At 45.5% G+C, this 25157-nt stretch overlaps 1 protein-coding gene across 6 annotated transcripts in view; it reads right to left on the reverse strand.

The window, feature by feature from the left end:
- Positions 1-8499: 8499 nt before the first annotated feature.
- Positions 8500-25157, reverse strand: part of GATA4 (GATA binding protein 4) — an 85368-nt gene continuing 68710 nt past the window's right edge. For 3 of the 6 annotated variants that reach the window (XM_072796062.1, XM_072796063.1, XM_072796061.1), the window contains exons 3-7: positions 19221-19390; positions 17600-17725; positions 13685-13772; positions 11802-11950; positions 8500-10360 (exon numbers count right to left, since the gene is read on the reverse strand). In XM_072796062.1, coding sequence (XP_072652163.1) covers positions 10178-10360; positions 11802-11950; positions 13685-13772; positions 17600-17725; positions 19221-19390 — 716 coding nt within the window. In that variant the 3' untranslated portion in view covers positions 8500-10177. The remainder of the gene's footprint in view (positions 10361-11801; positions 11951-13684; positions 13773-17599; positions 17726-19220; positions 19391-25157) is intronic. The other 3 variants (XM_072796067.1, XM_072796064.1, XM_072796066.1) reach the window with 2 other exon arrangements.

Below are 25157 nucleotides of genomic sequence, written 5' to 3' on the forward strand. Positions count from 1 at the left end.
CTGCAGGCTGGGCTGAGGCCGCGTGTCAGGCTTAAAGGGCGAGAGAAAGTGGGAGAAAAAGGGCTGAGACACAGGGATCCAGCACGTGGAGGAGACGAAGAATCCGACTTGGGAAAGTTTATCCTCTTACACAGGCAGGCGGTTATAGAAAAGAGTGAAGTTCCTGAACAGGAGAACTTTGGGTGCTTCGGGCGAAGTCTTTGAGTTGATTTGGAAGGCTTCCAACCTCAGGTCATTTTGGAAAGGAAACAGGTTGTCAAGAAGTTCTCATGAAATATTTGAAGAGTGGGGTCTTTCCCTTTGTATTATTTGAACAGTGTTACTTGATTTTGCCATAAGCAAATTTTGCTTTAAAAATAGTGTTTAAATTTTTGTTTCATAGCGTAATAAAGATAAAACGGTAGACTCTTTAAAAAAAGATAAATAAATATGTTCCATTGTTAGTTCTCCAAAGAGAGTGGGGAGCCAGCACTTTCCAAGAAGACGACAGGGAAGTTTGGGGAAGTGCCAGCGCAGGTGTTCTGGAAACTGTCCAGGATAGCAGGCAGTCCTGAGAAGGACGTGGCCAGCAGAGGAGACAGGCCCAGTCCTTTCTCAGGCTGTGTCCTGCTGATCAGGAGGTAGCGTACAGGTGGCCTTATACTAAAGGAATAGGGCAGGAAGTGAGGGGAGGAAGGCTAGGAAAGCTTGGGATACTCATATTCCTCAGTACAGCGGGACCCTGGAGACAAAGGGGATGAGGTTTGCAGATGCTGAGTTTCCGGGACAGATCCCCTGAGAACCTTCTAGTCTCCCTCTTTCTATATTTGGCCTCTTCTGGAGAATAACATCCCCACCAAGATGTCCCTGGACATCCCCTACCTGCTGTAGGATTAGGTGTACACAAATGGTAGCTTCTGGAGCCCCTAAGTCCCCATTCTCTAGACTCTGGTTGAGCTGGGAAGGAAGCCAGAGCCACAATCCTTGTCTCACCTCTTGAAATGAATGCCTGATGCCTAAGAAGGCTCTGCTGAGGCCAAAGGACTATAGAGTTAAGAAACCAAATGATTCACAGCTTGACTTTGTCATTTATAATAACAGCTACTTGCTGAGCACATACTACGCAGGTCAAGTAGCTGCTCAACTGCACTGCTGTAAGGTCTTTGATATACTGCCTCTTTGTTAGCTATGGGAAGACAAGCAAGTCAATCTCTCTGAAGCTATTCATATTTGAGATACATATGGCTTTATTATAGAAATACAAAGCAGGGTTTCTTAAACTTTAATATGCCTATGAATCCCCTGAGAATCTTATTTAAATAAAGATCCTGACTCAGGTTTCTAGCAGGCGGCCCAAGATTTTGCCTTTCCCACAAGCTCCCAGATGTTGCTGGTCCAGAGACCACACTTGGAGCAGCAAGGACTTAGAGCACAGTGCTTAAGCGCTCAATCATAAATATTCTTTGAAAGAATGATTAAATGAGATATTAGATGCAAAACACTCATAAACTGTAAAGTGCTGTGCAAGTGTATGTAATCCTCATTCTAAGAAAATAAGACTGGAGAAGGAGAACCTCCTTAAAGAGAAACTCTATAGAAGAGCAGTGAAGAATACTGTTTCTGCATCAGATGACAGGGGTCCAAATCCCACCACTTAGGGGGCAGAACTTCGGCAAGTAATTTACCTCTCTGTATCTCAGTTTCTTCATCTGTAAAATGGAGTGAAATGCCTACCTCACTGGGCTACTGTGGAATTTACTGAAATGATTCACATAAATCTCTTGGCACTGGGCCTGGCATAGAGTTTGGTATGTTTTAGTTGTTACCATTTGTCTCCTGGATTGGGGTCAACCCCACAGCCCACAGGAGCCTGGGTCTTGGCACCTTAGCTTTCTAACGGCCATGGAGCCAATTCCTCTCTCTTCCTTTCTGCTCCCTGATTTCTTCAACAAGATTAAATTTACAGTGATCATGAAAATCGATTAAAATACAGCTACCTTGGGCGGCCTGGGATGCTCAGTAGTTTGGAGCTGCCTTCAGCCCTGTGCCTGATCCTGGGGACCCGGGATCGAGTCCCACATTGGGCTCCCTGCATGGAGCCTGCTTCTCCCTCTGCCTGTGTCTCTGCCTCTCTCTCTGTGTCTCTCATGAATAAATAAATAAAATAAAATAAATACAGCGACCTCATGGGGCACCTGGGAGGCTCAGTGGTTGAGCATCTGCCTTTGGCTCAGGGCGTGATCCCACATCGGGCTTCCCACCAGGAGCCTGCTTCTCCCTCTGCCTATGTCTCTGCCTCCCTCTCTTGTGTCTCTCATGAATAAATAAAAATCTTTAAAAAATAAATAAAATAAAGTACAGCTATCTCAAAGACAGAAAAAAAAAAAAAAGGAAGTGAAGGAGAAAACCAGTAGTATCTGGTGAGGAATCCTATTGCCAATAAGAGAGTTTGGGGAATCTGAACCACAGCAAGGGGATTTTATATGTCTCTACAGGCATACTACGTCTGTGACCTTCAGTGAGTTACTTAAAATCCATGAGCTGTAACTTCTTCATGTTCAAAACATCACTGTGAGGATATATACATTTCAATGTGGATATATAAAGCTGCTAGCGGAGTCTGACATGCAGTAGTGCTCAATCCACAGTAGGTACTTTTTTTTTCCCTCAAGATTTATTTATTTTTTTCATGATAGACGTAGAAAGAGAGAGAGACAAAGAGGCAGAAACACAGGAGGAGGGATAAGCAGTCTCCATGCCGGGAGCCCGACGCGGGACTCCATCCCAGGGCTCCAGGATCACGAGCTGGGCCAAAGGCAGGCACTAAACCGCTGAGCCACCCAGGGATCCCCAGTAGGTACTTTTTTTTAGCAGAATTTCCAGGTGGCCACAGGACAGTAGGAGGACGCTGGTGCCCCCACATGGTGAGTGCATTAACTGCAGGGGCAGGACCTGGATGCCACTCTCAGAGCCTCCCTTGAGGGTAGTGTTGGGAGTGTCTCTTCCTCATGCCAGCTCCATGGCTTTAGGCCAGTTCCCTCAACAGTGGAGGGACAGGAGGATTGGACCAGATGATCCCTGAGACCCCTCATGATCTGTAAGTGAGTCAGGCATGGTCTCCCAATCCAAGTATCCTTTTTCCTAATGGGGTTTGGTTTTCTTACAGTTTGACTCTCCCAGGCCAGCTATTAGAAACCTTAGCAATACTAACTTCCCCAGATCCTCAGCAGCTTGTGTCTGGTAACCCCACTGTATGACCAAAGACTCCAGACCGATATCCTGGAGTTCCAGGAAGAAGCTACCTGGAATTCCTCAGTCCTGTCCTTGTGCAAACAGCTGGATTTTAGGCTGAGGACCTCCTGGGAGCCTGGAGCAGCACCAGGGACCCTGATAACTGCCCGGGATTGTTCGATTGCTTGACTTCATAGCTTAAATGGGAAGGTTTACTTTGAGCTTATTTGTCCTACCAAGTGCCAGGACACCCTAGATGGAGCTGGCAGTTTAATCAACAGAGCCTGGCAGTTTAATCAACAGAGCCTGGCAGCACTGACTAAACCAGAGTCTTGAGAGCAGTTCTTAACCTAGGGTGTATGGAGAAGTTTCCAGAGCTCATAAAACCCCTAAAATGGTCAATAGTGTGCAAAATCTCAGGGTATGGGTACCTTTCTGGGGAAGCGGATCTTTTATTTATTAAATATATTTTCAGAGGTGTCTGTGACCCCTAAAAACCACTGCCCCAAATTGCAGAAATCACATACTTAGAATGTTCTCTATGCAGGACCCTGCGGGAAGCCTCAAAAATGTGTTCTAGTTCCACAAACTGTGATCCCTCTCAAACCTCTTCATTGCAGCTGGGTACTGGGCATAGACACCAATGTCGTTTGACGGATTTAAAAAAACTCACAGGAACTAATGCATAACATGCTTTCCTCTGCAGCGTGGCAGCCACAGAAGACCTGAAATTGTTTCCCATTCCCCTGCTTCATTTGCTGGAATCACCTTTCAGAGTCTACAGAACATTCCTCAATAGCTCTTCACTGATGACAAATTCCTACCCTTATAAGGGGCATTTAGAAAGGACTGGTGACAATTATTGGTCAGGTGATGTAATTCTACTTGGGGCCCCAAACTAAAGAAGCAATACGCCTGCTTCTCTTAGGTTGATATAAGCAGGTTCTGGATGGTATCTAAAGGGAGTTCCAACATATGTTTTTGCAGTGGCTGCAACATTAGAATAAGTAGTCTCCAAGGTGGCTATTTTGTGAGACAATATTGAATGTATAGCTTCTGAAACATTTGTAAAGCTCATTATTTAGGTCACCAAAAAAGGGCACAGTTTTCCATTTAAAGAACATCAATCTGGAGTCTCCAGAAGGAGCATTTCCAAATATTGGGAGCCATACCAAGAAAAGTATGTAAGATTGAAAGAGAGGTGGGGCACATAGGTGGCACAGTAAATTAAACGTCTGCTTTTGGCTCAGGTCATGATCTCAAGGTCCTGGGATGGAGCCCCCTGTCATGCTCCCCCCTTGGTGGGGAGTCACTTCTCCCTCTCCCTCTGCCCCTCTCCTACTTGTGCTCTTTCTCTCAAATAAATAAAATCTTAAAAAAAATAAAGATTGAGAGAGTTGAGCCATTTTCTTATTTCAGAGCTGTTGGCCCAAAGTCCTGGATGCTAGATCTAATTCAGTGTGTCTCTAGGGAATGATGTCTTTGTGTCTTTTTCCAGCCATCCTCACAACATGACAAAAGACAATATAGCTTGTATTCCTTGTGTGGTACCAGATCTGGCAAGGACAATTTCAGATTATTGGAGCCATCATGACTGCGTAAAACTCAAAGGGACTTTAAAGATCCCCTAGGTCCAAAACATTTTATAGATACAGATACTGAGATGAAGAGCATTTTGATGAACTGCCCCAACTCTGCTGCTAGGCAGCAGCCAGATCTGAACTACAGTTCTTAAATCTTGGATTCCATCTTTGACTTCCAGTCTGGTAGACTTTTTTTCCTATCATGTACAGGACACTGGTCCCCTTCTAGAGCCCCTGGGGCCCAGAAATTCACTCAATAGGAACCCACAAGCCATTTTTAAATGGTCAAATATCTCCAAGGTAACCATCCATCTACTTGCCATACCAAGACCATAAAGCAAACTAAATTAAATGTCTTTGCCTTGGGTGGGAACTCAATCAGCTCAGTGTATCAACTATCCAGTACTTGTTAGCAGAGATTAGTTGTTACATTTTTGTTCTTTTTAAAATGGAGGTGTCACTTACATGTGGCTCTGATTTTGATCTAAGAAAAATGAGGAAAAGCCTAAATAATTTTTAAAATAAAACAATTTCCAAACATGAGAATTATGGCAGGGGACTTTGGCCGTGATAAGGCCGGAAGCCATCTTAGGGAAATCTGCAAGGTGAGCCGTACCAGGAAACTGCCATCAAGGATGTCACAGAGCCAGGGGGGAAATAGATTGAAAGTATTTCCCACCCACATTGCTATGGCAATGTTGGGGGATTCTTTGAATAATACAGCAACACCTTCAGGATGAAAACACATCGTTCAGCACAGAGGCCTGGTCCTATGCCTATTGAGGATTCTGTTATTTCAGTCTTTTCTTATCACATCTGTCCCCCATCCCAACTCAAACATCTCAGATAATCAAGAACCCTAGAAATAATAGATAGTGTCAATTTTTTATTTTCTTGAGGTCTAAAGGAAAAGAACAAGGGAGGAATGATAAATCTAAATTTTTTACATCTCTAATTAGAATTCATTTCATTTGAGCAAATCCATCTTAAAGAAAAGGCCACAAAAGAGACTACAGTCATTGTAAGAGGGGTCTAGTAGTATTGTTTACTAGAACTATTAAGCTGCTTCTGAATTAATTCCTTGCAATCAGAGATTCACTGTTTCAAACCTGCCACTGCTCAGTGATTAGAACAACAGATGCCCCTACTTAAAAACCTTTTGTAAACCTGGGGTGGAGGCCTTCACATCTTGGTTTCTTGGGTGAAACAAGGCCACCATAGCTGTACAACAGAAGGCAATCACCAAAGAGTGGGGAGAGGAAGGGATGAAGCGTGCACATGTGTGTGTGTGTCTGTCTGTCTATGTGGAGGGGAGGTGGAAGCAGAGGGGTCTCATTTATCACCCTTCACTTGGGAGGAGAAGCTCCCTTTTTGTGTCTATCTGACCTCCCAACCGGGAGGCTGGAACCACTTCTACAGCCTGAGCTCAAGAGTTCTGAGTGCCTTGAAGGCTTTTTCTGAACTCCTCTGTCCCTGGTGACCCCTAGCACCACTGTCAATCACTACTGTAAAATTGAGCCCACACCCTCCCAGCTTCAGCCAGAAGAGTGAACAAGCAATCCACAAACCTAAAGAAAACCGGACTTTGAAAAACAAGCTCTAACATCCTCTTCACTTGGATTATTAATTTCTCCCCTGTTACTGAATAGTCTGTTTGCAAGCACCATGCCACAGCTCCTGGAGGGAAGAGAAAAATCATCCTGGAGCCAGCGTGGTTTAGAATAGCAGAATGTCCTAGGAGGCTGCAGGGCAGAGGCCTCCATGGCTGAAATGAGAGAAGTGTCCAAGGGCAGAGAGACCTTGAGAGTTCAGGTTCCACTTCCCAGGCTAAACTTTGAAACTCTGAGGTTGGTCCTTGGTTATGGGATGACACATATTTGTGTTGTTACAGGAGATGGCATTTTGGAGCAAGGCAAGGATGTGACCTAAGGAGTAGCCCCCAATGTCAGAAAAGGATTAAAAAGCCAAAAAACAATCACCTCCACTCCAAAAGCAGCTTTCCAAATGGCTATTTCTCATGCAGGCAGTTCAAGTGCGTCAAGCTCTGGAGGCTGGAGGGGTGGGAGGTTCAACCAAATAACCCATACCCTGCTTCATTAGGTGCACATTCAGTCAATATAAACATATATTCACTATTGTCATCCCAAGGCAAATATAATTGCAGCTAAATGTGTTGCAACTCATTCCCTAAAGGCATTCAAAAATGCTCTCCCAACTGTTTCATTTAAACTGTGCTTCAAAAGGTGTTGGCATAGCAAGAAGTGAGACGGAAGGAATGTGAAGCATTTCTTAACTTGGACACATACATTGTCTGCTTCACTCACTACATCAGGCCAGATTTTGATTCTAATGATGCCATCATTGCTTATGCCCCCTACAATCTGTCGACACTGGCCACTCCCCAACCCTCTGGGAATTGCATCTTTTAGAATATCCTATTTAATAGCAACTTGTCCCCTTCTGAGGCGGGATGTGATTTGGGGAAGCAACCAAGTCCAGTGTGCAAGGAGGCTGAATCAAGCTTGATTATACCATCTGGGCTGAAGCCCAACATGACTATATGGAATGAGGATGATGTGAGGGTGTATGTAATTCTGTTCTGAAAGCCATTCCTAAAGGGAAGTGGCGAATGTCTTTGGCAAAGACTTCATCATCAGAAAATATGTGCTTCCAAAGCCAGCATAAACCCTGGTAGGTTTTATTTATGTTTTTGGACCTCCTTTGTTACTTGTAGTTGTTAGTTATCTGCTACGTGTCCTTCAGGACGGTAGCTTCATTTAGTAGGTTTAACTATTTCTTAGCAAATCTAAAAGCTTTTCTGATTTTACATAAAATTATGGTTGCCATAGGTTTTTTCCTTATGTGCCCAGAAATAATAGGAGTGCTGTGAAAGGTCAAAGGGCACCAGTTGCCTGTGGGTTTGGCAAAAGCCAATTGAGAGCAGCAGGAAGCCACGGTGAACAGTTCTGAATGGGAGCAGGTTTGCTTGTCTGGGTCCCATCCCACAGGTACTGAGTCAGAGGGTGGACTCAGAACCACTGTCCCCACTCCCACCCCACTTTTAAAATGGAGCAATTAAGCAATTCTGTAGCATAAGCAGGTGAAGACAAACAGATAAAGGAGAAGTGTTCATCTCCTCTCTAGAAGCTTGTTTAGATCAAACCATAAGGGAGAAGTGGAAGACGGCAAGAACAAGTCAGGGTGATCTTAAACCAGTACACATTTTAAACCAGGGGGGGGCAAAAATAAATAAATAAATAAATAAATAAATAAATAAATAAATAAATAAATAAATAAAAAAAAAATAAACCAGGTGGGCTGGACAGACCACTGCCCTGTGATCTGCCTTATGCCCCAGCCCCTGCTGGCCCTAAAGGAAGCTCTAGAAATGCCCCTTCATAGGCAACAACTGTTGAGCCACAGGAACTTCAGTTAATAGCTGACCCAACCCTCTCTTAGGAAACAAGGTCGAGAGGTTACCTGTCAAGGTCGCAAAGTACTCAGTAGCAGGGCCAGGATAAGTGTTCTTTTCACTAGCCACCATCACATACAGAGGGAGTCTTGGCCAACTCATAAATGACTGAAGGGAGAAAACGATTTTATGCAGCCTGTGAGCAGATTGGCAAAGGGGCTTCCATGGCTTAAGACAGCCTTGCAAGGGCAGCATCAAACCTCCCAATAATGACCTCTGAGGGAGGAGAAGGAAAAGAGGAGTACGGATAAATTTATTAGTTAAATACTGATTTTACAGCCATTTCACCTTAAGACAATGTTAACAGGTTTGTGGGTTAGGGAAGGTATATGAGGGTGGCCTTCATGGAAGAAAGCAATGTAAATGATGATTAAAACAGAATCTTGGTTTAAAAATATTCTCTGCTACAGCCAGTAGGATTTGGGGATCGGGAGCTGAGTATCTGGGTAGGGGAGGATGTAGTAGGGCCACAGTCAGCTATAGGTCTGTTGATGATGAGGACCAGGAAGGAGGAGTCTCGGTGAGCCCCCACATCACGGGCAGAGATGGCAGCATGGAGAGGAAGGCCGATTCCGGAATAGCACAGAGCCAGGGACTCCCTTAAGGCCCCCCCTCAGTGTCTTCTCTTAGGAGTTGTCGTCTTTCCATCTGAGTTTGGTTTCGTTGTGTTTGTTTGCTTTGAATTTATGTTGCAGGATCTCTAGCTCTCTGCCTCCCGGACAAGAGACTGGGGAAAAGATGCAGGTGCAGGTGCTCCCCACCCCTGGGATGACCTCGACCTGCTGGAGGACTGAGAGGTGGTGCATCTCCGCAGACCAAGAGCCACGTCCACGAGGTCCAAGCGCAAGCGAGCCAGAATCCATGAAAAGCCCCTGCCCGGCCCCGGGGATGAGGTCCACCAGACATGCTCTCCTGAATGATCTCAAGGCTTAGAAGAGTGTCTGTCAAGCTTGCTTTAGCAGCAGAATCTTTTTTGTACTTCCTTGGGACCCGCCTGTGTGTGATGGGGTACACGAAGGATTTGGGGGGACAGTTGTGGGGGAGGCTGCTGTGTGGCTCAACTGCCGAGCTCTTGTTTTGCAGAGGGAGAGACATGTTCAAGCTGAAGGCAGAGCTGAATCACTCATCAGCAGCAGGGATTTTTATTTTCAGATGCCTGGGGGGGGCAGGGTGAGAAGGGGCTGGAGGTTCGAGCCGTGAGCCCGGGGAAGGAAACTTGGGAGAGGCAAAGTTGCCAGGTCATGATTTTGCCACACCGTGCAGTGGGTGAGGCAGCCCTTTCCTTCACCTCCCCGTGAGGCTTCAGGAACATCAGGGCTACACCCAACATTTCCGGAGTCAAGATTCAGTACTGAGGAATGCAAGGGGGTACCAAGCCTGAAGGGGGAGTGCTGGACGGGGCAGCAGCGGCCCGGAGGGGCTGTTTGCATCCACATGCATGTCACACAGATGTCCTGGTTCAGGCTGGACTGGGGGTCCCAGCACCTTGCCCCCTCCACCCACCCTCTGATCCCCAGTGCGGGGAACACCACAGAAAAACCAGCCCCGTAGGCCCCAGTGGTAGAAAGGTAGGGCAGAAGGACGGCTGTGTCTTGTGGGGGAGGGGTGAGGTGGAAAACTAGAAACAAGTCTCCTTCTCCGCATAAGGGACTTAAATGTGCTCCTTGTGAAGGGTGGTTTCTTTCAGATCAGAGTTTGGGCTCTTTCCAGTAGCCCACCCTTGCAAAGGCATCCGGTAAAATCCAACACCCACATCCCCTAACCGAACTGTCAACTTCAAGTTTCTTCCCAGTTGTTCTTCTGGAGTCATTCCCCGACAGAGCAGGCTGGCTCCCGGGAGCCCAGAGCCTCATCCCTGCCGTCCTCCAAGTCCCAAGTCCGTGCAGGAATCTGAGGAGGGAAGGAGGTGACATTATGCAGTGATTATGTCCCCGTGACTGTCAGCCAAGGCCAGGCTGTTCCAAGGGTCCTGCTTGGAGCTGGCCTGTGGCGACTGGCTGACAGAAGATGTGTAGCCTTGTGGGGAGAGCTTCAGGGCCGAGAGGACTGGGTGGATGGAGGGCCCGTGGCCAGACATCGCACTGACTGAGAATGTCTGAAAGCAAAAAGCACAAGATGAGCTCAAGGGAATCACTCCTGAGGGCTCAGGATGGAGGTCTGGGCTGGAGAGGGGAGCACCATTACACAGGTGTCCCCGAGCTGGCTCCCGCCCCCAGGAAAGGGAGGAGAGGAGGGGGCTTGAGGACAAGGCAGGGTTAAGACACCAAGCAACACAGAGAAGTGTTTTTCCTAACCTCTGTGCTGTGGGATGTAAAGGGTCTGTGGGATTCATTTGCTTCTCTGAGCACTGAGACCCCATAGGTGTGTGGATATTCTGGTTTCTCAGAAGGCTCTGATGGCTACATGAGACATTTGCTATGATCTTATCACTGCCAGATCTCCATGCCCAGCCAGCTCTCCTGGCTCTGTGGGACCAGCTTCTTTACCCTGACAGTAAAAAGCCCTTTATGGAGGCACTAGGATGGCTCAGTTGGTTAGGCATCTGCCTTTGGCTCAGGTCATGATCCCGGGGTCCTGAGATGGAGCCCTGCACCGGGCTCCCTACTCAGTGGGGAGCCTGCTTCTCCCTCTGCCTCTGCCCCCTGGCTCCTGCTCTCTCTCACATACTCTTTCTCTATCTTAAATAAATAAATAAATAAATAAATAAATAAATAAATAAATAAATAAAATCTTTGAAGAAAAAAAAAAAGCTCTTTAGGATACAGCCTCCCTCAAGCACATGTGGGAGAACAGATCAGAATTAACAGGAAACCGTAACCAACCTTGGGACTACCCTAATCCCAAATATGGGAGCCAAAGAGGGAAGGGGTCGGGGAGTAGGAATGCCATCATATTCGGAAGAGGCAAAGGACGGTACTGCTGACTCATCTTCTGGACACATGATGGAAGCCAGACCTGTAGCTGACCCTCATTAAATGGCACCTTGCCTGTGACCTCCTCACCACCTCACTGCACCTACCCACTCTACCGTCTACAGTTTCCACACCTTTTCCCCAGCCAGGAGGGTCTTCTTCCTTCCCTTCCTCCTGTTGAAATCTATCTATCCTTCAAAGCCAAGGTCAAACCACCTCTCACTTGGGAGGCAGACTTGCCTAGAAAGCCCACGTGTCACCTTCTGCAGCCTGCTCCAGCTGTACCACCCTCCCCCAATGCACACAGTTTGATTCAGCTTGCGGCTGTCATAACACGTCCCTCCCCACTCCTTCTGTCCAAAGGTCTGGCATGGAGGAGCTACTCGACATTTGTGTGCCCTAGTTGCATGCCCAAGTCATTGTGACTTGATCAGATGTTCTGAAGCAGGCCCTCATTGGGACAGTCCCCAATTTCAGGCGGGACCCCAAGGGTACCAGCAGCTCCTGCTGCTACCTGCTGGGGCCCAGCTGAAGCTCTCTTTCCCATGCTGAGCCTGCCACTCGCTCCTTGGCAGTGTATCCTAGTCCCCCAGGCAGTCCTATGTCCCCGCCAAGGGGGTATACCTGGGACATGGAGCTGCTGTGCCCATAGTGGGATGATAGCCCGGGCTCTGTCTTGATGGGGCGCATCTCTTCACTGCTGCTGGTGGCCACATTGCTGGAGTTGCTGGAAGCACTGCTGGCAGGAGGAAGGCTCTCACCGCCTGAGGGACCTGGAACAAGGCAGAGTCAGGACACCCAGACTAGGGGCAGGGGCAAATGGATGGCAGTCCTTTGAGACAGCCAGGGTAGGTCTATGCTAATGACTTTATTTATATTTGCTGGGGAGTGAAGCGGGGTCCTTCATCAGTGCTGGGCGATGGTTCTCAAAATGGGAAAATTAAAATACCAGAATTTCAAGGGATCTTCTTCTATTGACAGGCTTGCCGCCCCTTATTCCAAACCCTTGAGATCACATGTGTTTCTGGATTCAAAAGCTTTTAGATTTTAATACTGTATATTATAGAACACTTCCAATGGAGTCTGAGACGACACCCCATAATTAAATACATTAATTGTTGTACAGCTAAACATGTGAATCTCCACACATGGGATAAATAAAGACTATAAATAGCCTGAGTCTGTTTAGATTAGGTTTTGCTGCCAAATCTAGCTCCCTGCATTTGGAATTGTGGAGAGGGACTGTTCACCTGAACAAATGCTTGCTTACCCTGTCACTGCAACATGTAAGGAGACGAAGTTACCTAGGGGAATGTGCTGTGCTTAGAAAACAGTGTGGGCACAGGCAGAAAGGCTGAGGACCACTGGTGTGAGACACAATTTTAATGAAACATGCTGCCAAAGGGGTAAACCGTTGTTGAATCTGGGAAAGGAGAACCTTGCTCGTGTTCTCAGGAGTGGAAAGGGGAAATGTATCTGTTTGTCATGCCTTAGATTAAGAGATAAGCTTTCCCCTGGATCAGCTGATTTACTTTCTCTGCAATGGCAGCATTTCCCCCATGAAATTTTTAATTTGGTAACAGTATCAAGGGGGGAGTGCTCTTGATACAGGAGCATGAGTCGTCCTCATTCTTAATCTAGAAACTGAGAAGGCAAAGTAGCATATGGGACAAAATATGGATCTGAAGTGTAAAAACTTGGGTTTTAATTCCAGGTCTAACCATTCACAGCTGTGGGACTCTAAATCATTAACCTCTCTGAGCCTCAGTTTCCTCAGTAGTAAAATGGAGATAATGGATTGCATGGGGATCTTTAAGGACCAATGAGATACTAATTGAAAAGCAACTTTCTAAAATGTTAAGTACTAGGGTGCCTGGGGAACTCAGTTGGTTAAGCGTCTGTCTGCCTATGGCTCAGGTCATGATCCCAGAGTCCTGGGATCTATCCCCATATCAGGCTCCCTGCTCAGTGGAGAGCCTGCTTCTCCCTCTCCCTCTGAACCAACTTGTGCTTGCACATGCGAGTGCACTCTCTCTCTCAAATAAATAAACTCTTTAAAAATTTTAATAAAATGATGTTAAAAAATACATGATGTTAACTGTACATTGGCTTACAAATCAAGCTGTTGTGAACAAGACTAATGGGGGTCCTGTCCTCCTAGATCCCAGTTATCTCAGGGAGAACAGAAAGGAACTGAGCTCTTGAGATGGAGGGACGATAGAGTTCCTTTTTCTTTCTGGCCCTCAATCCATCCAGCTGGCCTACTACCCACCTTTGCTACTGGCAGTAATCATGCAATTTGAATTGCACCTGCTTCAAAAGCGCCTAAAATGTTGTATGCTGGTGTTACTTTTCACCAGGTTTTCATTCTGTCCTGAATACCTGGGGTTGGACAATGCTATCATACCTCAGTAGCCTGGGCTGGCCCACCTAATGAAGAATACATGATTTTCACATACTCCAAGGGCCACTGAGTTTAGATAATTACACACAATTCTTTTCCTCACCTGCTGGTGTCTTAGATTTATTAAGGTTCTTGGGCTTCCGTTTTCTGGTTTGAATCCCCTCTTTCCGCATTGCAAGAGGCCTTGGAACCTAGAGGGTTAAAAGTCAACATATATGGTTTTCTACCTTGTACATAATCTGCTACAGTATTTAAATATGCACACACACTATGTGAAGGAAACATCTAAGCAATTCCTCTACACACCTTGGGGCTGGGACTGAATCAGCCCCTGGAACTCCTGCTGAGAAAGAAATCAAATATGTATTGAGCTCCTATACCACATGCTGTGTGTTACACTCACCCTGGAGAAATGGAGGCTTAAAGACACTGTACCTTCCCTCCAGAGCTTCACATTTGACTGGGAAAGATAGTCAAACAGGAAACAACCAGACTCATAAGTGATGTGGGAGAATGGAGAAGAACCACTAAACTCTGTCCTGGACTGGGTGGGAGGGGAAGTGGCACATGACCATATCAAGGCAGGCTTCGCTCAGGAGGTGATGCCTACGTCGTGGGAGGTTGTCAAGTAGACAAGGGGCAGGCATTTCAGGCAGCAGGAACAATATTTGCAAAAGCCTTTAGTTTAGCAAAATAAGGACACTATAAAAATGGAAAAGGAGTGCTATTAATAAATATGCCAAGAAAATAGGCATTAACTGGGACAATCCCAGTGAATTGAGATGTCAAGTCACTTTACTTAGAGGAGCTTTGCACTGCTCCAACTCTGGTTAGAGCCAACCGTGGTCTTTCCACAGGTGGTGGGGACCAATAAGAGATCATGTTGGGGAGACTGCCCTATGGCCAGGTCCTGACATACACTGTCCATGGACAACACTTTAATCATACTGATGTCTCATAAATAAGCAGTGACTCTCAGGTGTCACGCTCTTGAACCATTCCAGGTGCCTAGACAACTGTCTGGGGAGTAGGCTCGCTAGGTCATCTTTCTAGTATCTTTTAAATATTGTGCCTTTTCCACCACATCTGGTTTCTCTTAGGCCAGACTAACCAAATCTTTTGTCTCCTGTATGGGCCTAATAGAGGCAAAACCCGAAACACTGAAGGAAAAGTAATAACCACTCCAGAGAATTAAACATGCAATGGTTAAGAGAGAAGTGCAGCAGATCAGCTGAACTTGAACCTGCCTTCTGGTCCGCTGAGAGTCAGATCCAACAGCGTTCCCACCTTTGTAGGTAAGTTTCCACTCCTTGGTCCAACCTCCGACTCTGACTATGACCCACCTGAAGCCCCTCCTGACCTCAGAAGAATACAGCCCTCATGTTTATCCCTACCAACCTCAGTACTAAAATAATCATGGTAGGGGCACCTGGGGGCACTCAGTCAGTTAAGCATCTGCCTTCAGCTCAGGTCATGATCTCAGGGTCCTGGGATTGAGTCCCACAACAGGCTTCCTGCTCAGTGAAGAGCCTACTTTTCCTTCTCCCCCACCCTTTGTGCTCTTTCTCAAATAAATAAATGAAATCTTTTAAAAAATTAATTAAAAAATAAAACTAAAAATTTTGGTAAAATATACATTAAATTTGCCATCTTAATCCTTTGCAGTGTTAACTATATTCACATTTTTGTGCAGCCACCACCACCATTGTCTCCAGAACACTTCTCATCTTGCAAAATTGAAACTCTGTACCCATTAATACTAACTCTCCATTTCCCCCTCCTCCAGCCCTTGGCAGCCACCATTCTTTCTGTCTCTATGGGGTTTTTTTTTTTTTTTTTGGTCTCTATGGGTTTGATTAGTCTAGAGGCCTCCTATAAGTAGAATCATTTGAGACTTGTCCTTTTGTGATTGACTTCTTTTACTTAGCATAATGACTTCAAGGTTTGTCCATCTGGTACTATGTGTCAGAATTTACTTCCCTTTAAAGGCTGAGTAGTAGTCCATCGCATGGACAGACCACATTTTGCTTACTCAACCATCGGCACTTGGGTTGCTTTCACCTTAGGGTATTGTGAATAATGCAGCTGTGGACATAAGGACACAAATATTTCTTCAAGCCTCTGCTTTCAATGATTTTTGGAACTACACCCAGAAGTGGGATTGTGGGGGTCTTATGCTAATTCTATTTTTTAATTTTTTGAGAACACAATCTTTTTATTTTTAATTTTTATTATTTTTAAAAAGATTTTACTTATTTATTCATGAGAGACACAGAGAGAGAGGCAGAGGGAGAAGCAGGCTCCCCACAAGGAGCCTGATGAGGGACTTGATCCCGGATCCACACCCCAAGCCAAAGGCAGATGCTCAACCACTGAGCCACCCAGGCGTCCTGAGAACATAATCTTTTTAATACCTGCTTAATATTCCTTTCTTGGTTTCTTCCATCATTCCCCTATTGAAGAACAAGAGTTTCTTTAACCATTTTCCTACTGAAGGTTTTTTTTCCTCCATTTTCTTATTACAGTGATTCACCAACATCCTTGATACACTTTTTCTTTTGCAGAAAGAAGTTTATTTTCTTATGAATGTTCATAACTATATTTTTTGGCTGCTTTTCTGTCTATAACAAGAAAACATGGTACACTTCTCAAGGTGAACACTGAATAATCTACAGAACCTTTGAATCACTAGGGCACCTGGGTGGCTCAGTCCACTGAGTCTGACTGTTGGTTTCAGCTCAGGCATGATCTCAGGGTCATGAGATTGAGCCCTGCATCAGGCTTCGCACTCAGCATGGAGTCTGCTTAAGACTCTCTCTCCCTCTCCCTTTGCTCCTCCATCCCCCTCAAATAAATTTAAAAAAGAGAATTGCTTAATCACTGTATTGTATATCTGAAACTAATACAACACTGTGTGTTAACTACACTGAAATATTAAAAACTAAAAAAAAAAAAAAAAAAAAGGAAGGAAACATGAAAAGAGTCATGAGACTAAGTTAGTAACACCCCTTCCACCTGACTGCCATCAATGGGGCAACTGCAGGACCAGTCTGTTATGTTACTCACTTTTTAAAACATTCTCAAACTGTGTGCACACGTACATATCTATACGTTTATGTACTTGTGTATTCATCCATCCATCCATCCATCCATCCATCCATCCATCCATCCATATCTGTATGTGTATTTAACACACCCTCACCCCCACAGTATGGGGTCATACTATGTATATTACTTTGCAATGTGCTTTTTTGCTACTCCAGGTCAAGATACATGCTCTTAGTATTTTTTAAATTTCTGCACAATATTCCACATCATACTATTACCATTCCTTTATGAGGCTTTATGGTTTCTTCTAGTTTTTGCCACTACAAATACTGCAGCAATAAACAGTTCAAACATCATTACATACCGATTCTTTTATGGTTTTATAGGCTAGTTTCCCAAAGGCAGAGCTGCTAAATCAAAAGATATGTGTGTTTTTTTATCCTTAATAAGTACTGCCAGGTTAAGTTCCTAACAAATACTTGCAGTAATTCACATGAAAATCGATAACATATGAGAATATTCCCCCAAATCCATAGCAGCATTTAAGCATGCTGGCACCTGAGCTTGGATTTCCAGCCTCTAAGAATGTAGAAATAAACTAGTATTGTTTATAAGCTACTCAGTCTGTGGTATTTTGTTACAACTGCCCAAACAGACTAATACAGCCTGTAAGGTCCCTTCCAAATCTAAGTATCTTTGCTAAGAAGGAAACAATGAGGGGCATGTGAGTGGCTAAGTGTCTGCCTTCAGGTCAGGTCATGATCCCAGGGTCCTGGGATTCAGGGGGAAGCCTGCTTCTCCCTCTCCCTCTGCCTGCCCTCCCCCTGCTTGTGTGCTAGCTTGTGCTCTCTTCTTTTTCTCTGTCAAATAAAATCTTTAAAAAAGAAGAAAGAAAGAAACAATGAATTTGAATTTGTAAATGGGAAGGCAGGTGAGGTTCTCCCCCTTCCTGGGGCTAAGGGTTACTTACACCATGGAGCTTCATGTAGAGGCCGCAGGCATTGCACACTGGCTCACCCTCAGCATTGCGGCGCCACAGAGTGGTGGTGGTGGTCTGGCAGTTGGCACAGGACAGGCCCACTCGGCGGGAGGCGGACTGCAACAGAGAAGACAGACCCATCAAGTCCAAATAGAAGGCAAGTGCTGCAGCTTTTACTTCACTGGGAGCTCCGAGGGGCTGGCCCACCATAAATGGTTGGCAAAGTCAGCTGTAAGAGCCCTGAATAAGAATCTCAGGGCAAAAAAAAAAAAAAAAAAAAAAAAGAATCTCAGAGCAGGGATCCCTGGGTGGTGCAGCAGTTTGGCACCTGCCTTTGGCCCAGGGCGCGTTCCTGGAGACCCGGGATCGAATCCCACATCGGGCTCCCGGTGCATGGAGCCTGCTTCTCCCTCCTCCTGTGTCTCTGCCTCTCTCTCTCTCTCTCTCTCTGTGACTATCATAAATAAATAAAAATTAAAAAAAAAAAAATCTCAGAGCAGCTGAGGTGCCGGAGTCTCCCTTCACCTAAGCCACTCCTGGGGGTGAATGAGAACAAGGATTTCAGCAGCAGGAGAAGTAGAGTGAATTCTAGTCCTAACTGGCATTGGTGGCATATCAGTCATTCATTAGACGAAGGGCCCTGGAGGCAGGAAAGCTTTTTTCCAAAGTAGAAAAAATGTAGGCTTCAGGTACCAAACAAGGTACCTGAAGCCAAGAATCATTGCAGAATCATTGTATTCAAGTGTCATCAAAAGCTGGATGGGCCTTGGGACCTCAAGAACGGTAAGCATCAGAATTTAATCCCTCTGTTCCTCTCTCCCTAGTATACATGAAAGCTAGTTTGTTTTAGTCAAAATTAAACTATACTAGAAAAGAACACAGGGCCAAGAACCAAAAACCCCCATTACAAACTCTTTCCCAGCCATAGGGCTCAACACACTGCTTAATCTCCCCACTGGGCTTTGGGTTTTGTTAACTGATCATTTGAAAACAGGGTAAAGAAGAGTTTCCCTTCTTCATGGGGTTGATGTGAAAAAAGGCGATGTTCAAGGCAAGCTGGACTGGGAACCAGGAAGCCTGGACTCTGGTTCTAGACAGGAGATTCAGTATCCATGTGACGACCATGGGCAAGGCTGTTAGCTTTGCTGAGCCTCACTTTTCACTTTTGCATAATGAAGGGGTTAAACCAGATTGTCTGGAACATCCTATAGCTCAAGGCAACTCTGAAGCTATGAGAAATTACTGTGTTGCTACCCACCCACCCAAACCCTCCACTCACACCTTCTTTTAAAAGATGACTTGGGGGCGCCTGGGTGTCTCAGTTGGTTGAGCATCTGCCTATGGCTCAGGTCATGATCCCAGAGCCTCTGGGTGAAGCCTTATATGCGGCTCCCTGCTCAGTGGGGCAGCTGCTTCTCCCTCTGTCCCTCCCCTCTCCCCTGACTTGTGCTCTCCTACTCTCTCTCAAATAAATAAAATCTTTTTTTTTTTTTTAAAGATGACTTAAAATCCAAAATTCAAAACCTGGAAACTTCCCACCAGAGCACAAGCCCCGAAGCCAGATGCTGAAAGGAGAGAAGGGTAGGTTTGAGCAGTCAGGGTACTTGCTTACCAGCCGGCGCTGAGGCTTAATGAGGGGCCGGTTGATGCCATTCATCTTGTGGTAGAGGCCGCAGGCATTGCACAGGTAGTGCCCCGTCCCATCACGCCTCCAGAGCGGGGTGGACATGGCCCCACAGTTGACACATTCTCTACCTTCTGAGAAGTCATCAAACATATCTACTGGGCAGAAAATAATACAGAGGATTAGTTCTTTGTGCCTAGAAATCTTACATCGGAGAATCCAGAGGCCAAGGAAATAACACCTTTTCCTTGCAAGGAGTACAAGATGGATCACTGGGGCTGCCTCCCTTTTCCTGATGCTGACCTCAACCCCTGGAGGCTCGGCTCACATGATCGTCAGGGGAAGTGGACATTCTTAGTCTTGGGTACCCCAGACACAGTAAGGCTCTCCCAGGTCACGAGAAGAGTGAAAGTTGTGCAGCAACCACCAGCAGCCTGGATTTTAGGCCCTCTCTCTCCTTCAGAGCCGGTAACCCTGAGGTTCTCAACCAAAACTGACTTCTGCCCAAAACTTCTTTCTCTCTTTTTGCCCTTCAATATTGATATTCCCTTCCCCTTTCAATAAAAATACAAAAACCAAAAAGAGAGAGAGAGAGAGAGAGAGAGAGAGATTTACTCTAGGAAAATTAGAAAATAAAATGTGTGTGTGGGGGTGCCTGGGTGGCTCTGTTGATTGAGCATCTCTTTGGCTCACAGGTCATGATCCCTGGGTCCTGGGATCGAGGCCTGCAGGGATGGGCTCCCTCCCTGCTCAGTGAGGAGCCTGCTTTTCCCTCTCCTCCTCATTCATGCTCTCTCTCACTATCTGTCTCTCTCAAATAAATAAATAAAATCTTAAAAAAACAGAAGAGAAAATGTGTAAAGAAAATACAAAGTCATATGTAATCCTGTGACTCTAAGATCACCAGTGTTATTAACATTTTGTTCCATGATGTCCTTTTCAGTACTTTATATGGTAACACATGTTTTTGCCTAGTGCAGGTCAAGCTATAACATTTGGAGCCTTTTTTTTTTTCATGTAATGCCAAGGCATTTTTCCACCTCAGAAATTCTTCATAAACTCATTTTAGCCTAATATGTTATCCCATCATATAAATGGGCCACCCTTTATTATCATTAAACTTTTACTTAATCCCTACCCAGTTTCTGATTTTTGTTTTATAAACAATGCTCGTTTTGTGTGCAAATCTTAGCATTTCTGCTTATTCCTTAGGATGCTCTTCTAGGAGAATTACTGAACCAAAGGAACTACAGTTTTTAAAAGTCTTTGAAATTTTCAAAGTACCCTGTAAAAAGGGCTGAAATTCATTTCCGTTCATTTTTGTCATTTCAATATATCTGTATGATATGCTGTTTCATAGTTTGACACTTTTCCTGCTTATTGGTACCTAAAATAAAGGTCCATATATTAAGCAACCGTGACTTAGAGTCACACACACTTCCATGGGCACACTGCCACCACTGACAATCTCCTGGACTCCCCCCCCCAACCCAACTGCTCCCCACCATCTTTATTGTCCAGGTCCATAGAATTTTAGAATTGAGAAATTTCACTCATGCCCATTTCAGCTGCCCTGGTGAGATAGGCTGGGCCAGATTTCTTATTCTCTATGATCTATATAAAGCCTGGCTCAAAACTTTCAGAAGTCTCCCTGACTCCATGTACACTGCTTCCTGTTGCAAAAAAATATTTTATATCCCATCCAGATTTTATGTCCCTAAATGCAGCTACCCTGGTGTTCAGATTATTCTTGTCCTACTACCAGAGGCAAGAGTGGATTCTTCTCTAGTAATGAGGTGGGGGATATTTGGTGAGGAGAGGTTTTTAGAGTTCTCCCTCCACCAGGACCTAACCTTGGGTTTTAAGGTCACACATTCTGCTAGTTCTATGGCCCAGCCACTAGCTCTAAAGGAACGTGGGCTGAAGAGGAAGATGGTGGGGGGCCCTCCCCTCAACTCTGGGTACACAAACAGTCATTTGCACCTGCAAACAAGTAGCTGTGTGTCCACACCGAGTCAACAATGTGCAGGTGTGAGGGGCTATTTGCTCAGGCCAGGGAGCTGAGCACACACCGGTCACAAGAGAGGCTATTTTTGCACCTGGGTCACGCTGAGAACCCTCTGGCAAGGTCACCGGCTTTCAGAGCTGCATACAAAATGACAACTCCCATTCTAGTTTGCGTCCCCGCGCCTGGGGGAGGCAAGGAATGAGCCCACACGCCACCCTCACCACCATCAGAGCCACCTCCACCTCCAAACTGGCAGATGCTGCCTTTGGTTTGGGCCACTCAACCCTGGTCCCTTTGCTAAGGTCTTCCCCAGAGGTCAGGGGAGTTCACGGAAGGACCTTCCAGCATATTGTCCTTCGGTTGGGTGTTTGCAGTAAACACTAGATGGCACTACAGCCTCAAAATTTAACCAAGACAGTATTCTAGCCTAAATCATGCTTGGGGATGGAGGACTGTTTCAGATCATGTTCCCAGTCCAAACCTAAACCTCTTATTCTAATTCTTATTGTTGTTGTTGTTGTTGTTGTTATTATTATTATTATTGAAATATTTAAACACACTCAAAAGTGGAAGCACACTCCAGCTTCCAACAAATTGTGGCCCGCCTTGTCCGAGTATCTCTCCACCTTTCTTCTGTCTTGTATAACTGAAGAAAATCCCAGACATCTTACCATTTCATTCATAAATATTCCAGGATGTAGCTCTCACACTCTCATCCTTTTAAAGACAGGCAAAACGGCCTCTTTCCTGTATTCTGGTTTATCTAAAGAAACCTCCACAGACAAAAATCTTTTAAGTTGTTCCTCTCTTTTGAAGGGGAGATCCCCCCCTTCTCTTCATACCATTTTATATGCAGGAGCAGAATCTTATTGAAGGAGTCATCCTGGCCTTACTGAGACCCCAACACAAAGGTTTGCCTTAGAATGTCCTTCACACTTGCCTCACAGAATAGGTTACACACTCAAGACAATTATTTTACTGGCCAGGGAAAGGCACTGGAGGTTGGCAAGTAAGTATTTGTCACCAACAAATATTTACTGAGCATCTGCTATTTAAGCATTCTGATAGATGTCCCAGAAGCTAAGAGGGAACCTTATTCTCAGAAGGCCAATAACCTAGTTGGGCAAATTGAGTCAAATATCAATAATGAGTAACAATACTATTCAACTCATTTTCAGAACGTACCTTAACCAAATTGGGGTTTGGATGGCAGATACTTCTCATCTAGGGAGCGTAGTGCAAAAGTCAGACCCAGATTGAAGGGTCAGTTGTTAACAGTAGCCAAAGAAAGAAACTACATAGGAAGTCAAAGCCATGCCTCCTAAAGGCATCCTGTGAGATGTACCAAGTCTCTCTGCAGTCCACTGAAACTCCAAATCTACCAAGGTTTCCATGTTTTCTACCAGAATGTCTTGCCATCCTACCTACTCAAATGTTATACTCAATAAAATGTTATAAAAGTTTGATTATTACAAAGACACTGTTAACAATCAAAGAAAATGTTTACCCCTCATGTTAAATGAAAAATGCAACACATAAAATGCCATATCCAGTCTTTTGACAGCTAAGGCCACCAGGAAGGAGTTTTTGTTAGGCTAGTTATTACAATGTAAACTTTTTTTTTCTTTTCTTAAAAATGCCATTCTGGAATGTCATGGTTACCTATTTTTAAAAATCTGATAAAAATTTAAAACAAAAGCAAAAAGACTTTTGATCACCTTAAGTAGCTCCCAGTCTACTATGGGGGGATTATTTTATTCTCTTGTATCTCTCTCTCTTACACATACACACACCCCTACCTTGGATTGAAGAGAGAACGAAGTTCAAACCCTGCTGCTTAGCAGCCACTCTGCCAGAAGTAGGAGGTGATAGGCAGTGAACCCCACACCAGCACAAACATCTGGTAGTGTGAACCCTGGTAACAATCATCTCTTATTCCTTCATTAGAAATGCACTGGGTGGAACTTCCCAAAGGGCAAGTGAGCAGTGGCCTGAAGCCAGTTTCTAAGCCTGATTTCTAAGGGCACAGCTATGACCTTATGAAAAGCCACACCTATCCAGTGCTGGGCATCACAGGAATTGGTCCAACCACTTAGAAGGCAGTGGGAATCCAACACTCTCGGAAGTGGGTCAGCATTACCCCACACTGGAGGAAAGACTTGTAATAATAGTTGTAAAGTACTTTGCAAATAAGAGGAAAAACTCACAACAATGGCTGTAAAGTGCTTTGTAAACACCAAATGAGATAACAATGATGGATTATTGTTAGGTTTGGAGGGGTGGAGAGGGAGTGGGAAGACCAGGGACAAATCTTGGTGCTGGGTTTTTGCAGGGGGATGGGATAGATAAAAGACCTAGGAGATTTGGGAATCTGACCTTTTTGCAAACCACTGGGGTAGTGCTCAGAATTGTAAACTGTAGCTCACTCTCAGACGTGGCCAATTTGGAGACTTACAGGCAGGGAAAGGTGGTCAGTGCATACTTATGAGATCACGAGGCTGCTGCTCATGGGAAATTGTAATTAATGATTATTTTCACAATCAGAAACAGAAAATGAATTGGGTCCTTGCTAGGAAACGGGGATCTAACTCCTCACCTCCATCTACGACCTACTGAGGAAAACATTGTTTTAAAGAGAGAAGCAAACTGAGCCTGATTTTGAGGCATCCAATTTAGTAGGGATGTTCCTAGGGATTATGGCAGATTACTGCTACCCAAGTGCCTAAAAAGAAAAATGTGGGCCAGGAGGTTGAAGGATCACACCCCTGACTTCCCCACAGAGAACTGACGCAATCAAAGGCAAAGACTCCGACCTCTGCCCTGACCTGCTCCATCCATCTTGGGAAACCCACCCACAGGCAGGGCGAAGCAAGTCAGGCCTGGTGAGAGAGGAGTTCAGCTGCCTCCATTTTGACCTCAAACTTTTTAACTGGGCTCTTCTTTCCAGCTTGTCTCTGGGCTCAGACGGGAGACCCCAAGGGCAAAGCATCCCAGTTAGGAATCAAAACTCCCTCACTTAAGGAGGACTATCCTGAGCCAACAAGACCCTGCCCATGACTGACTCCAGGACAGTGATGGGTTTGGCTTTCACTGCCCACCTGCATGCACCCACCTGTGACTGCTCCACATTTCATTCCCCTTACGTAAACCTGGAAGTATTTTCTGACCTTCGGAGACAGCCTTTGAAATGCTAGTCTACTGTCTTCCCTGTGTTGGCCTCACTCAAAATAAATCCCTTTCTTGTTTCGTCACCACTCTACCTCTCTGCCTTTGGATCTTGTCAGCGGAGAGTGGTCAAACCTGGTCTGTTTGGGGGCCCCAGAGCTAAGTGTTCTTGCATCCCTGTGCCCTGGCTACACTGGGAGAAGGGAAAGAGGAAAAGAAGAGAGGACAAAAGTAGGGGGAAGAAGGGAAAGGAATCAGAGGCTGGGGTCATGGTTGGTGACACCTGCTGGGCACTTTCCAGAGAGCTGGATTTGTCTCCAGACTGCTGGGGAGCAAGCTCAGGCTGGTGGATGTGGCTGACGTGAATGCCAGCCCACCAGGTTGGTGCTACAGAGCCTGGTTCCGCTCTGCCGTGGAGCCCCACAGGCCTTCTATCTTTTGAGGGGCTGGCCCCTACTAGGGAAAAGTGGGTCTCGAGCCAGAGCCCATGCTGAGCCCTCTCCTTTGCCCTCAGAGGCTGACACCATCTGACCTTAGGCGCTCCACCAGTTCTGTGGAGGGTACTAGAGCCCAAATAATTGTCATGTGACTCCTCTACTGGCCCCTGTGGCAAGTGCTGGATGGAGAGACAGATAAGACAAAGCTGGGGCTAAATCCCTGCTCAAAGTTGTTTTGGTCTAACTCAAAACAGATGATGATATTAAACATGACAAATGGGGATGCCTGGGTGGCTCAGCAGTTGGGTGTCTGCC

Source organism: Canis lupus, chromosome 24 (genome assembly GCF_048164855.1).
Source record: "Canis lupus baileyi chromosome 24, mCanLup2.hap1, whole genome shotgun sequence".
NCBI lineage: Eukaryota > Metazoa > Chordata > Mammalia > Carnivora > Canidae > Canis > Canis lupus.